The sequence below is a fragment of the Leucopleurus acutus genome (genome assembly GCF_964270905.1).
Source record: "Leucopleurus acutus genome assembly, chromosome: 10".
NCBI lineage: Eukaryota > Metazoa > Chordata > Mammalia > Artiodactyla > Delphinidae > Leucopleurus > Leucopleurus acutus.
The window spans coordinates 27,687,723-27,702,129 of record NC_139153.1 but is presented as its reverse complement, the minus strand read 5'-3'; the positions used below and the strand labels follow the sequence as shown (position 1 = coordinate 27,702,129).

Below are 14,407 nucleotides of genomic sequence, written 5' to 3'. Positions count from 1 at the left end.
AAAAGCAGGACCAGTCATAAACCATGGCCAGTGCCTTAAAAAATATTTTTAAAGGAATACCTCTGGACATGTGCTTACCTGTTCCCATGGACGTGGGATGCACAGAAGGCAAAGCTATAGTGAAGGAGGGTGGGGTCAATCATGGCGCCATTTTCTGCCCGTTCAAGCAAATCTCTGAGGTAACAGAGATGTCGGTGACACCCTCGGACTCCATTTCGGGCGCAATACTCGTCTAGTACAAACACCTGGCCAGGACTGAACCAGCCCTGTTTGGAGAATAAAGGAGAGACTTTCTTTTAAATATAGGTTGGGTTTTTCTGGGGGAGAGCTGCTAGAGTTGGGGATGACTGGAGAAGGGGGTTAACAATAGCCACAGAGCTAACACTTGCTGATTGCTTGTTAAGTGCCAGCCGCTGTGCCCAACGCGGTGCGTGCTATCTGGTTTAGTCCTCACGACAGCCCTATCAGGCAGGTGCTGCTATCCCTGTTTGATGGTCGGGAAATTTGAGCTCAAGGGAGGACACAGAGTTTCCCCAGCATCCTGCAGCTAGTAAGTGACGGCATCTGGATTAGCAGAGGGCATGATTCCAGAAAGAGAGGCTCACCCACTGCTTTAACACTGAAGCGTACACCTTAAAAGAGTGTTGGAGTGTGGGTAGGGCACAGTCTTGGTTACTGATAAGAGGAAATCATAACATGAATGCCTTAAATTGGTACAGTGCTTTACCCTTGACAAAGAACTTTCAGTTGAGCCCCGCAACAGCCTTGAGAAGCAGACAGAGCAGGTTTATCTCCATTTTCACAGATGAGGAGATGGAAATAAGAGCTCACAAATAACACAAAACAGGCAGGACTCAAACCCAGCTCTGTCTTTCTTCTTTTTAATATTACAGAATATACCTACTAACATGGAAATATGGTCACAATGCAATAAATTATTGTAAGATAGTATGTAAGTATGATACTATTGGATTCTTATTTCACTTTTTTTTTAACATCTTTACTGGAGTATAATTGCTTTCCAATGTTGTGTTAGTTTCTGCTGTATAACAAAGCGAATCAGCTATATGTATACATATATCTCCATATCCCCTCCCTCTTGCACACCCAGCTCTGTCTTACTCCAAGTCTTCTGGGTGTTTTTTTTTTTTTTTTTTTTAAATACTCTGGAGCATTAATAAATACTAGGATTGGTCTACATACATGCTAGGACTTCATAAATCCTTTCACTTCGGAAGAAAAAAGTTTTTTAGATTTAAAACGGAAGATAGTAACAGAACTTTCCAAAGAGAACAACATGACTAAGTTTTCAAGTTGTGAATCATACAGGATTCAATTAAACTGAGAGGAGCTTCCTGGGCCCTGGCTGAGCGTTTTGCCTTATTCTTTCCCTGGAGGTTATTTGTTTTCTTATCATGTATTTGCTCGCTGCAGGACCACACAAAACTCTGCTCTGAAAGAGAACCCGGATGGAATCTCCGATCCAGAGCAGACTGGTAGGCATGATGGGGTAGAAAGTGCTGCCTCTATCATGCACTTAAGAGCTGATCAGACAGGCTAAGCGACTTGACACTCAAAGGCACCCTTGGAACAAGCCTGAAATCCAATCACTTCTTTCAGTTTGGGTACCTTTCTGAAGCAAGAAAGAAACCACCTGAGGTGATACATTGTAAGCAGAGAATTTAGGATTGTCTTAAATATAAATTTAATTTTACTTTGAGGGTCTTCTCTGAGTCATCTTTTGAATATGGCTCCGTCTTGGGAGAGAAAAGGCAAAGGGAGAAAGTGACCAGGTGGCAGGTAAAGGCCAAGGAACTGCAGTGAGGGAGGCCCCTGCCAACACTCTCCTCTGGTATTAGTGATCCGGGGAAACTTCTATAGACAACATGCAGCTCAGCAATGCATCCAACGAAAGACGGCATCTTTCCTATTTCAAATGATAAGTTACTGCAGAGGGCGGGAGAGTAGTCGAGGCAGTGGGCTGCCCCTATAGGCAACTTCTTTGCCACTCCATCTGCTACCCCAAATGCTAAATCTTAGAAACAACACTGCTGTGAAAGATTAAAATATATTTTCTACGACTCAGATGACACCAAGTCTTTTGTAGATGCCAAAATAGCTGCTTTGAAAAGAGTTGAAGAAATATCAATTAGGAACTCAGTCGAAGACACAGAAAAATTTATGTATTCCTGCTGGTCGGTCTCCAAAACTAACTGAAAAAAAAGATTGTAATAATGAGAAAATGGAATATATAGAGGCAGGAGATAAGGTCTTTTTAATGGCTGTTATTTTCTGAAATTTGGGGATGATGATTAATAGATACAGGTACACAAACGGGAAAGGAAACTGTTTTATGATATTCATAATTAATTTTGGATTTTTAGGCCTATATATGATTCACAGGGAGCGAGCTTCAAAATTTCATTTCTGGTTTAATTTTTTTCTAGAGGGCACTCACTCCTTAGTGATGAATTTCTTAGTGAAAAAGAAAATCGTTTGAAGAAATTAGGATTTGAAAAAAGTCTTGAAAATAAGACTCCTCAAAAAATTCCTCAAGAGACTAGGAATTGTACATCAAAAGAAATTATTTAAGTTCAGAGGCATATTCTTACAAGTTTCACGAATGCAATTTATAATTACATGAATAATTACATAATCGTAGGAAATACATTTGAGAAAAACTGCCTTGCAATGCAAGGTAAGCTTTTCTTTTTTTTTTTAAGTCAAAATGATGTATTCCTTTCCAATTTGGCAAAGTTCAGACTTCTGATGAAGTGATTCTAAACCTGAGATAATCAATGAATCTTTTGTGAGACGAAGATTAATAAATTATTCCACATATTCCCGCTTCTGTGTTTTAGACTATTTTATCTACCATTTTAAATATTTTGGATCCTGGCACAAAACAAGAAAAGGAATTTAAAACAAAAAAATTAGTCAGGACAGATCTAGGGTATAGCCATACCATTTAGACAAAAAAACCCAGATTTTCATTATATTTATGTTAATATCAATAATATGTTAAATTTAATAATATACAGATATATTAACCTTAGTATGTGGAGTCAGGGATGAGGCTTTTCCTCTGTGTAAAGCCATTTCATCCTTTCCCCTCACCTTTCCCATCTATAATGTGGGATTAATAGCCTTTATCTTTAAGCAATGAAGTAACAATTTCTGGTTTGCAGAAGGAAATAAATTTGGTCTCTTTTAGGCTTTTGAATTTGATGGTATAACCTCAAGTCTATCTTCATAAATCTAATCAACACGTAATAGCGGTCCCTTAAACTTAAATGGATTTAAATCTAGGCTTAAAATAGGATTTCAAGAAATGTTCATGCTCTTGCTGGAGAGCGGGACTTCTAAACGTCTAAAGCACCACGCGAAAATTCCCCCAAAGGGTGAAAAATGCTTCGAATACTAGGTAGAAAGAAGAAAGCCACTCAAACAAACAAACCCAAACCCATTTACCTTATGAAAAGGGAAGTGAACTCGATTTACAAATCATTTTGATCTTTAAAAAAATAAATAACAAGGACCCATTCATTTCTGAGACAGGAGCACAGGGTCTTACTCTGTGGGGTGGGGCGCGAGGGGAATCTTAATGTCTAAGAAACCGAGGCAATTTTTACAAGTTCTCCATAAGCAGGTGCCAAACTCAATTACCCTCTTGAGAATATTTCTCATGTAGCAGCTGAAAAGGGGGAAGCTCAGATAGGGAGGCTGGGGAATTGGATCCGTCTCTACTGATAACTTCCTCCCGCTCTGTCTTCTTTCTTTGGTAACTAAAACTATCTCAACACAGGAAATCAAGAACACATTTATAATTGTTAAAGGGGCTCCACAACGGAGAAAAGAGCTTCTGACATAAAGGTAGAAAAATATTTTATTTTTTGAAATGTTATCACGTTTCAATTGCTGTATACCAAAGAATATACTTGCCAGGCAAGAATAGGAATCATTAAGTCTGTGATCCAAAGTAAGACGTTGCACCATCTCAAAGAGGGAAGCGTGGTCAAAGTTACAGGGGTTGGAAGAGATAAATTCATCCATGCCATGTTTTTGAGCTCTATCTGCGTCTGTTCATTTATACATGTAGAGAGAGACACAATTTAGAGAAACACATCACATTTTCTTTGACATTTCAAATACACAGGAATTCACTAGGCATTACAAATGCTAGCTGTTTCCCCGTTACCTCCCACCAACATCCCCAAGATATTCTTTTTATACCTCCCATTGTCAACTTGCATCACTTACTGGTGAGTTTATTGCATTTCGGCAAAAATATATTGGCATCAACATGTTTATCAAATGATCACAACTCCAGTGCATTTATGTTGTTCTTGAAAAACTAAGCACTCGACCGTAACTTCGCCTGCGTTTCACCAAACACTGAAAGCAGATCGGATCTTTGCTTATAAAAGCCTATTTAGCTTTTAGGTTAATAGATTCTGCCATTCCAGTGGTTATATCTAGAGCAATTTCTCTACAATTATTGGGATTATCTGGAAAAAAAAGGGTTATGCTGATTTTCAGCAAAGTGACAATATTTTTATCCTCCCCTTCCAAATCCCCGTGGCCGATTTGGTTGCACAAAAGGTTTGGGTCCCCATCCTCCAAAATTAAAACAAAATAATAACAAAAGATTTTCATTGAAACCTGGAGAATAAGTTCAACGGGAATTTAGTTTGTGAGAGCCAAGGACATTGCCTTATAGTGTGCTTACTCAGTTAGCGAAGCTTATGAAAGACAAACAAATGTACTCAGCAAGAGCTATGATCTGCCATTTATTGTGAATTAATAGTCTCAATGTATTCACACTTTTCCTTACAGGGTGAAGGCTGTAGGCAAAACCTCCTAAGGGCTAACTAATTAATCTCAATATGTGTAACTAAAATAGTCTATATTCAATCGGCAAAATAACTCAGAGAATCCGACTCGAGTGAGACCAAGCAAATCCCAAAGAGGAAGGAATGAAGGTCCTAGACATTAAGGGAATCGGCTCACTCTGTCTCATATTTACTCACTGTCCTGAAATGCTGTGAAGAAAAAGAATCTTAAATCAAGCAAGAGTTTATTCATCCCCTTGCGTGCAACATTCTACTGGAATACGGGCACCTGCCAGGGACCAGTGATGCTGTCAGGACACGGGAAAACGGATTTCTGACTTGAGAGGGTATTTGAATAATATTTTCAAAAGTGGCCTTTATCCCAGGCAGTTTTTTTTTTCCTCCCTGCTTGGGGGATGGCTGAAAATGGGGGTTATAGCGGCAGTGTGATATTAAGATGATGATTTTTCCTCACATTATTAATTTTGTGTATCCTTCCAACCTAAATGCGTGGTATGTCAGATGTATGCCCTCTTTTTGTTGGGTTTTAAATCTTCAGTCATCTTTCATAGAAGCAGCAAGTGGTCAGTGTTTGAACAGGATGTGTTGTTTATGCCCAAGACACACAGAAGCAACGGTTACCAGAAGGCAAGTTGAAGAATGTCTGTTTTAATAGCCAAATCGCTCTACTAATAGGATAAAACACAAAATTCTGGAAGGGATATCACATGAGCAGGAATTATATTAGAGCATCTGAAAGAATCCTCTTTGCTGGGTTAATTGCCTCAGATTTGTCTTCAGGAAAGTGCTTTCAATTTGAGTTTAGGTGCTTTATCTAGGAGGATTCTTTTGTTTGGTAATTTGGTCTCCAAGCTATATTTCTCCTTTGACTCAGGATGGCTAGAAAGAGAGGTGGCCAGGAAGTTGGTACTGGGGAGAAAGCTAGCTGCTTCTAGGATGTGTGTGTGTGTGTGTGCGCGCGCGCGTGTGTGTGTGTGTGTGTCTGGCTCAAAGCAAGTGTCTTAAACCTGCTCTAACTTTAGTTGTCCCCCTGCAGGATGGCACTCCTGTAATCCAGGTGATACTGCTCCGTCCCTTAGGACAATTCTGCCCTCTCGCCCCCATCCCGTCAGTCCCCAGAGAAACTAACAGTGGGGTACACCCATTGCTCATAAAAAGCCTCACTCACTCCGTGCCTCCCAATTCTAGCAGATAGATGAGGCAATTTGGCGAGCATCAGCTTCTTGCTCTCAGGTTTCTCAGAAGAGTCTGCAGGCTGACAAATCGGTCGGGCCCTTTACTTGGCCAGTTTGCCTCTGCTATTTTAGTGCTCTTCAATTATGATGGTGCAAACAGTCATTTAGCCAGAGAGAAGGGGGCTCTTCTGTAGCTGTTAAAAATACGCCCCACGTTTGAAGTCTCTTCCTCTATTTGCTGAACCTCTTGAAAACTCTGTGATGAACTATTTTGCATGGCTGCCCACTCAGGAAATGGATCTGGAAAGAGAGCTTGCCTCCTCCGTGGAGACCTGGATACAGACCTACCCCCTCCCACCTCCCCATCCATCATCACAAGACGGCTTCACCACGCTAATTCTTGGCTTAGACTTCATCTAAAGAACAATTTCATTTTTACTTACATTTTAAAGCAGGCTTTAAAATATGCTTAAAATCCGCCTGTTTTCCTTTTCCGAAAGTAACCCTATCAACATAAAAATTCCTTTTTCCCTTCTTCCTTCTTTCCTCTCTGTCAGTTCAGCCTGGGACTGATTTAAGGAGGTCTGGGTGCTCCCGTGAGCTCCGCTTTTAAATAGGTGTGGGACACTGGCTGAAGTGTTGATCTGTCTGAGTCTCAGTTTCCTCGTGTGTCAAATGAGCCGAACTTTTAGTTCCCTTTCTGCTGCCACTGTCATTTAATCATCCTTAAGGTCCCTTTACACCTTCCATGGGATGGAGCTTAATGCAGTGGGAATTTCCAGCAAGTGAAACGAGCAGCCCTTGGATTTTGCTTGCACAAAATCATCATTTACTCAGAATCAGGCTCATTATCTTAATGGTTCCAACAACTCAAGAGTGCTTAACAGGGTGGCTGGCTCCCATGAAATTTCTGAGAGTTTCATTGAGCTTGTTACATTCAGACGAAAAAAAAAAAAAAAAAATAAGAGGAGCAGTAGGCCAGGAATGCTTTTTTAAGGTGTCCAAAGAAGGGGTGTGATTTTGATGCTCCATCCAAGCAGGGATTTTGAAATTTTTGTTCTCTGCTGTGTTCCCACAGCACCTAGAACAGTACCTGGTACACAGCAGGCACTCGAAACATATGCGTTAAAATAATGAATTTATCTCACTGAGATAAATAAATGTGCTCTCGAAAAAAATATTTTCTATTTCTTGATTTTAGGAAATGTTGATACACTAAATTCAACAGGCATAGTTTATTTGAGCTAGGATAGCAGGTGATTAAGTGGGTGGGCTTAGAGGGTCATGAAGACTGAATTTGAGGCCAGCTCTGCCGTTACAGGGTATGCAATGCGAGGAAGTTGATTAGTGTTTCTGAGTCTCATTTTCCTCATTTGTAAGTTGAGAATGGTGTTTGAGTCTACCCTCAGAGAGGACTGTTGACAGGATCTGATAAGCAGAACCTGTAAAGCACCTACATGCCTGGCATATACTAAGTGCTCAAAAACCTTAGCCATGAGTGAACGGGCAGGCTTCTTAGTGCCCCCAAAGCCGGTTTGTTTAATATTCTTAGAGACCAAGGCTTTCACTACATTGTTCGCTATTAACCTATTTTGTTCGTTATAGGCTGCTTCTTAAACTATATTGTTTCTAGGAAGCTGGGAGTCCTTTCCAAGCTCTCTGCTTTATGCTTCTCCTCTGCCCCTGTATAACAAGCTCCTATTCTCTGTCTCTGTTTTTGCTGGGTGATGTTCCAATTTCTCCGTGGTCAGAACACACACTTAAATCCCCTGGTAGATAAAATGTTCCTTGAGGGGTAAGTTTCTGATCTGTTACTTCCCCTGGCAGCTACCAGAGGAGCCAGGTCCTTAGAAGGTGTTTATTAACTGACTTACTCTGACATTTGCATCTCAGGAAACTTCCCATCGACTTTATTAAAGGAGTCACACACATGGGGATTCAGATGGCATCTTGCAAATCCCAAAGTGGGAACATGTGTTCTTAGGGGGAAAAAAATCTTATAAAAGGAAACAGAATTCTAGGTGCAGGTGTCTTTGGATACCATTCAGATTGTCTGCCTGTGTCTCCATACATGTCTAGGACCATATGCATTACATATGTTATCTATTTTAAAATAAAACACTGCAGTGGTCCAGCTGTTCCAAATTCTGTTTCAAAGAACTTGTGGGTGCTTCTCAAGCAACACCACCTAGTCATCCTTTCATGGTCCCAGTCTGTTCTTCTACAGTGCTGAACATTAAAAACTAAATCCTCCTTGCAGTCGCATTTTGCCCTGTGCAAACAATTGGAATTGGTTGATGAGAGAAAAAGAAAACTCCAATGTTGACATTAGCGAGGGGAAAACAGCCCAGAGCAAAAGGAGGAGAAAGTCAATTCCTGGATTCAGGACACCCTGGGATCAATTCCCTTGCCAATGTTTGGCATGTGTCAAGGGAATGCAAATGAATTTAAATACTAGGCTGAGCGAAATAGAATCAGGAGGGTAAAGTAGAAGCTTAAAACTCTAATGATGTTTGGATTATCTCTTGCTTTGGGAGACACGTACCAGTGTTCTTTTTCATTAATATATGTACTTTTTTTTTTATTATTTAAGAAATCAAGGATCGACTGCATTTTAAGAATTTACTTCAATCTTTACCTTTTTCAGACCTGGCTGAAGAGTTGCTCAGTCCTGCTTAGTTTGTAAGGGCTTCAAATGTATTGAAAATGGGCTATGTAATTTCATAGGCTCTGGAGCTAGGGCATAATTCAACACATCTTCCAAACAATGCTTCTTGTTTCACTTCTGGGCTGTAATTGCATAAAGATTTTGGAGTTCTTTACAGCATGGGCATAGGAGACTGACTTCAGACTAAACTTAGATGAATAAAGCTGATATTGGTACCTAAACTACGTTTATAAACTTAAAAGAACTATCACTGGGTATCCATGACACAGAAGCGGGCTGATGGACATGCAGACTTAGGGAAGGCAAGTATGCTTTCAAGAGGAAACTAATTAAAATTTTTACCCCAAGTTTGCTCAGAAACAATTTTGGTTTGGCATTTAAGGAATGTTGGGGAAATAATGGTTCCTAAAGTGATACGATTATGTGGATTTTATACTCTCATTTAATCTACTTAAATTTCAAGTGATGTTCCTAATTGACCATCCTATCGTTTATTTTGTCTGTGATGTTTGGGTTCATTTCATGTTTGATACTCTTTTTCTTTTTCTCCTTCACAATGGGAAACAATATATCATATTTTTTCATGATCTCATCTTAATAGCAAGCATATTTGTGTGATCTTTTTTCCGATAGAAAGAAATTTAGATAAGTTTGCAATAAGGTCTACCAAATGCAATTTTCTTGGGTGGGAGGGGAATAATATAGTTTCCAATTTTCATTTTGTTGAGATTTTTCTATTATCCCAACAGCTCGAGGAATGAATACAAAAGGTCAAATCTTTTTATTTTGTAGTATTACCTGTTAGAACTTTTTATAGGCTAGGGAAAAAATGCTGCTGTTGAAAATAACTATGATTGTGTTGTTAACGAATTGTCTGAGGGAGGCTCCTTCCTCTAATGAATCCCTTTTATAATAAACTAGGGGTAGCTGCTTTATCACTGAAATTCAGAGCACAGTTATGGCTGTTGTTATTCCTGATGGCTGCTAGAGGCAAGAGAATAGCTCATGTAACTATAAAGTCACTGTGAACTCGAACTGCAAATTAAAAGGTGACTTTGTATCCTTCCTATATGGAAAATGTGTGCTTGTCATATCTGCTTGACAGTACAAGAGTGAATGTATGGTTTGGACAATAACGAACAATGACAGTAGTCAACCTCATCAGAAGACATGAAATAAAGAAATGACAATGATTGATGGCAGCTGACTGTTTACGGATTTTTCTAGAAGAGTTTCTCTTGGCATGATCAAGTAACGAGGGGATGTTGTGCCCTGCCTGAGCTCTGCACAGCAAGCAAAAGACTGGTCCTCCCCTGCCTGCTGCCCTTGAGAAACAACTTAATTCCTTCATGGTCCCTTTGACTCAATCAAGCTAACTTGCATGGCCAAGAGAGGATGGCTTCTTCCGAAGCTATCAAGGTCCACCTTGCATTTTGCAGAAATCTCTGGCAATACACCCAAGGGGATAAACATGTGGTATTTATTTCAATGTTCATTTTTATAATTCTTCATAAGACAAATGCTTTGAGTAAAAATCATAACAGAATTTTTGTCAATGATCTCAAAACCAATAAATGATTTGTAATTTTCCCTGCTGTAGTTACTACATTTTCAATTAATTTACACAGTACTTGATAATATTTTTATGTCCCTGCAATAAGAGCAAACACAAATTTTCTATAGTTGACTAATTAATAATGTATCTTTCTATAAATCACTATAGGTCATGAAGATACTCAGCTGATTAGTGAATAGTATGTTAAATGTGTTTGAAGCAGTTAACAATGAAGTGACCCTTCATTTAAGATGATCTATTGACATCCTAACATGGTATTTGGAAAATTTTGGCCCTGATTGTGAGAGACTATTCTTTTAAAAAGTCATTTACTTTAGAGTGAGAAGGCAAATGATACACAGTGTGGTTTGGGGTCACGCAAATTAATATTGAATTCATTCTCTGATGTTGCATTCCTGCAATGTAGCAACTGCAAGTTGACAATACAAGAAGATGCAGCAAAAATCTGAGACAAAACTATAGAAGGAATTGAGGCAAACAACTATTTGGGAGTCTACCAGGATAGCAATGCATTGTTGTGCAAATACATGTAAATTCACTAGAACAAAATTCATTCAGTCATCTATTCATCCATCCTTTCTTTTAATCTTTAAAAAAAGTATAGCAAAATCCTAAAAGCCCACAAAGTTCACATTCTATGGTAAGCTTTTAAAAATGCCTCATCGGACATGGAAAGGAAAGGAAAGTTAAATTATCTGCTTGAAGTGGTAAAAAAAAAAAAAAAAAATCTGCCTGCTAGCCAGGGGTACATTTATGCAAAAGAAAAGAAAAAAGAAAGAAAGGAGGGATAGAAAGCAAATTAAAGAAAAAAACGAAAAGAAGAAAGGACTATTATTAAATGGTCAGGAGAAATGATGTGACCTACAACTTCTAAGCTCGCATTCAAAATACTCAAGTACATATTTGCCTGCTCTCTTGACCAATTTTTCTAGCTCCCTCTAATGTCTAGTTTTCCCTCAACACATTTTTGGTGGACAGCTTTTTCCTCTATGAATAAAGGAACTGTGTACTCTCTTTTATTAATAACTCAAATAGTGAAGAGAACGATGTTTTTATGTTTTAAAGTTTCTTTTTTTCTCTTACAGGTGTATTTTTAGAAAAATGAATACAAATACAAATGATGTCCTAGAAAGTTACTGTTGTCATTGTTCTTGGGAGAGCAGCAGAGAGATATTTGAGACCAGAGGTCAAAACCCTCCATGACATTGTGAGACGGTGAATCTGAAGCTTCTGTGAATAAGCTACATGAATTCAATTGGGTCCTTAGTGTCCTGTTTTTGTGCGTGCTAGCTGCATGTATTACATGTCTCTTTTCAAAATTAATCCTCTCTTGGGTCTTAGAGCACACCCTCAAGCCAGGTAGAATGAATTCTTTCGTGTTCAAGTAATGAATTTACTTTATTGTGTTCTGCAATTTCTTGGAGTCTTACTCAGTTAACATCCTTGGGTTTCCTACCCCACCCCCCCTTCTATCTGTTAAGGTACCCGTGGTTACCACACCATTGGTTCGCTGACCATTCTAACCTTTGGAATGGGAAAGGAAAAACAACAATAGCAACACATCATCAGGGTGCAAAATGATCTGTTTTCAGGCATTAAGCAGTCAGGTAGCTGTGAATTCCACGAAACAAAGGCATTATTTGCCATTTTGTTGTGACGTTCATTAATATTCTTGGAATAAAAAAAAATTAGGATATGTTCATGGTTGGCTTTACTCAGAGGATCATTTGATGCCAATATGAAAGCCAAGGAGAGGAGGCAATTATGCACACATCACATGCATCCTAGTTTCAGTATGAAGCTGACATTTCAGACCTACGGTCAGGAAAGTAACATGAAAAGTTTTACTACAAAGTCTAGACATGAGGAAGATTTCAGAGGAGAGGGAGGAAGCACATTGCAGGTGTCAGATAATCTAGTCTGATTATCTGAGCTGTGCTAGCTATAGGGGAACACTTACCCTTCAGTCCAGCTAGAAGTTAGCAGGGTAAGAAGGAACAAACCAGAATAACATAAAGACTAGCAACAAGGCTCAGGAAAGCAGACAGGAGTTCTAACCTAGCAGCTAAAGTTCTTGGGTTTGAGCAAAGATTGAACAAGAAAACTTAAATGAAACAAAACGAAAAACCAAAGTCAACCCCCCCCAAACCAAGATCCCCCTAACTGTTGAAGACTCTTCAGGTGGTAGCAAAATTAGAACCATTCTCAAAGACATCCAACTTTAGGGATCTATGATGTGATTAACACTTATCAGTTGAGAAACAGACATCAGTATGAGACTCATTGCAAGTGATATATCAATCATTGACCAAAGAGCAAAGCTTAAAATACCCCCTCCCCCTGCACTCTTGAGAACGGAGGCACTGATTTTCCACTGTTCCTCTAACACATTGCACAGGGATCGGGTGTTTCAATGAGAGGCCACTTGGCAGAATAAATCGTGGCAACACTCAACTCAATGATTTGGACGTCATTTCCAAGGTAAGCAACATTGGCCTTAAAACACTGGAAAATTACAAGTATTTGTTTTAAAAAGTTGTACAGCTAGGCACTGCCTTAATTTTTTCAAGTTTTAACCAAAAAAATAAATAAATAAAAGAGAGAGAGAGAGAGAAATTAAATCAACAGCAACACACATCAAAAAAACCACAAAAGAACAAAAAGGTTTACAAGTTTGGTGGAACCCTCCCCAAATCATTGTAGAGTCACATACAAACTAATGAATAGCAGGATCTATTTTTCTTTCAGTTTTTCCGATTCCATACAAATACTCCACTCCACTCTTAGACGTGTCTTTTCATTTTGAAATCGAGCTTTCGAAATTGAAAAAAAAATAAAATCTGCACCCAGAAGTCTGTTAAACTGAATTTAGAAAGACCCAAATAAACTCACAATTACGCTCAAGTATCCCAAACTGTAAAATATTCCATTCTCAAGTTTCCCTTGAGCAGACAGCGACATGACAAGACTGGAGTGTTTATTTTTCTCTATCCAAAAAACCTATCCCATTTCTCTGTAGCTTCCCTTTGCCATGTAAATATTAACAGAGTGATTACAAAGTTAACTCATAGAAAAGTTGTTCTTAAAAATCATTCACTTGCAAGAACAGCAAATACTTTGAGCAAATATTCAAAAACAGGGATTTGATGAGATGTGTACAGAATTAAGTATTTAACAATGACCCTTACCTTTTGGAAGTCAGGGAGATCTTTTTAAAATGCAATACTTGATTGTTTTCACTCCCTTTGTTAGAGGGTCTGTGATTGACTTAACGTTTGTGATGTGACAAAATAAATCGAGGTATAGACTGAGAACCAAGTGTCAGTGAAGGATCAAAGTTTGCTACTTTACTACTATGTTGTAACTGTTTTTCATTTTTCTGTTATCTCACTTTGTAGTATCAGGTGACCAAACTATCCCAGTTTGCTCAGGACTAAAGGGCTTCTGGGACAGAGGACTTTAATGGCTAAAACCAGGCAAGACTTGGGCAAATCTGGATGAGTTGGTTACGTTAAGTCTGAATAAACATTGTAAGTCTGACTGACTTAATATAAAGCCTGATCTATTTAATAGTGAGGGTTTGAATTTACCAGTTTAAATGCAGCTTTGAAGTAACTGTTATATAACCACGATTCTGTGGCAGACTCCACTAAAAATTATGATCTATCCCCTACCCCCAGCCATTTTTCGTTGTTTTGCACAACTACTCAGTGCATTACCACACAATGTAAAATTCTTGGCTCCTGTTTGAATCATTCTCATGGGTTTTAAATACCCCTAACTGTAAACGATCAGATACAGAAGGTTGGTTTGGTTAAACCCTGACTGGATTCCGATGCTGGTTTCTAAAGTATGGGATCACAGCCTCACTTGCGGGTACTCTGGCTGCAGTTTTTATTAAGTGCCTAAACTAGCATTAGATAGAATCTGGAGCAGTTGAGGTTCTGTTTCAGGGGTAGTAAAGTAACTATGGGATTATTAGGTTTAACACTAGTGGGGTGAAGCTCCGCGTAAAGATTGTCATTGACTGCAGGGTCATGGTGTACAGTTGTGCAGAATGGGCACTGCACAACTCAGGAGGCACCATTCGCATTTCTGTCTATGTGAGAAGTGTCTCCTGCAGGGCACAATCTGC

The 14,407-nt window shown here is 39.0% G+C and overlaps 1 protein-coding gene across 18 annotated transcripts in view; it reads right to left on the bottom strand.

The window, feature by feature from the left end:
* The window catches only part of CADPS (calcium dependent secretion activator), a gene marked incomplete at both ends in the record, with an annotated part of 478,623 nt that overhangs the window by 142,694 nt on the left and 321,522 nt on the right, over positions 1–14,407 (bottom strand). For 14 of the 18 annotated variants that reach the window (XM_082848970.1, XM_082848969.1, XM_082848958.1 and 11 more), the window contains 2 exons: positions 79–266; positions 3,943–4,079. In XM_082848970.1, the coding sequence (XP_082705096.1) occupies positions 79–266; positions 3,943–4,079 (325 nt within the window). Of the gene's footprint in view, positions 1–78; positions 267–3,942; positions 4,080–12,232; positions 12,245–14,407 lie in introns of all 18 variants that reach the window. The other 4 variants (XM_082848968.1, XM_082848962.1, XM_082848961.1 and 1 more) reach the window with 2 other exon arrangements.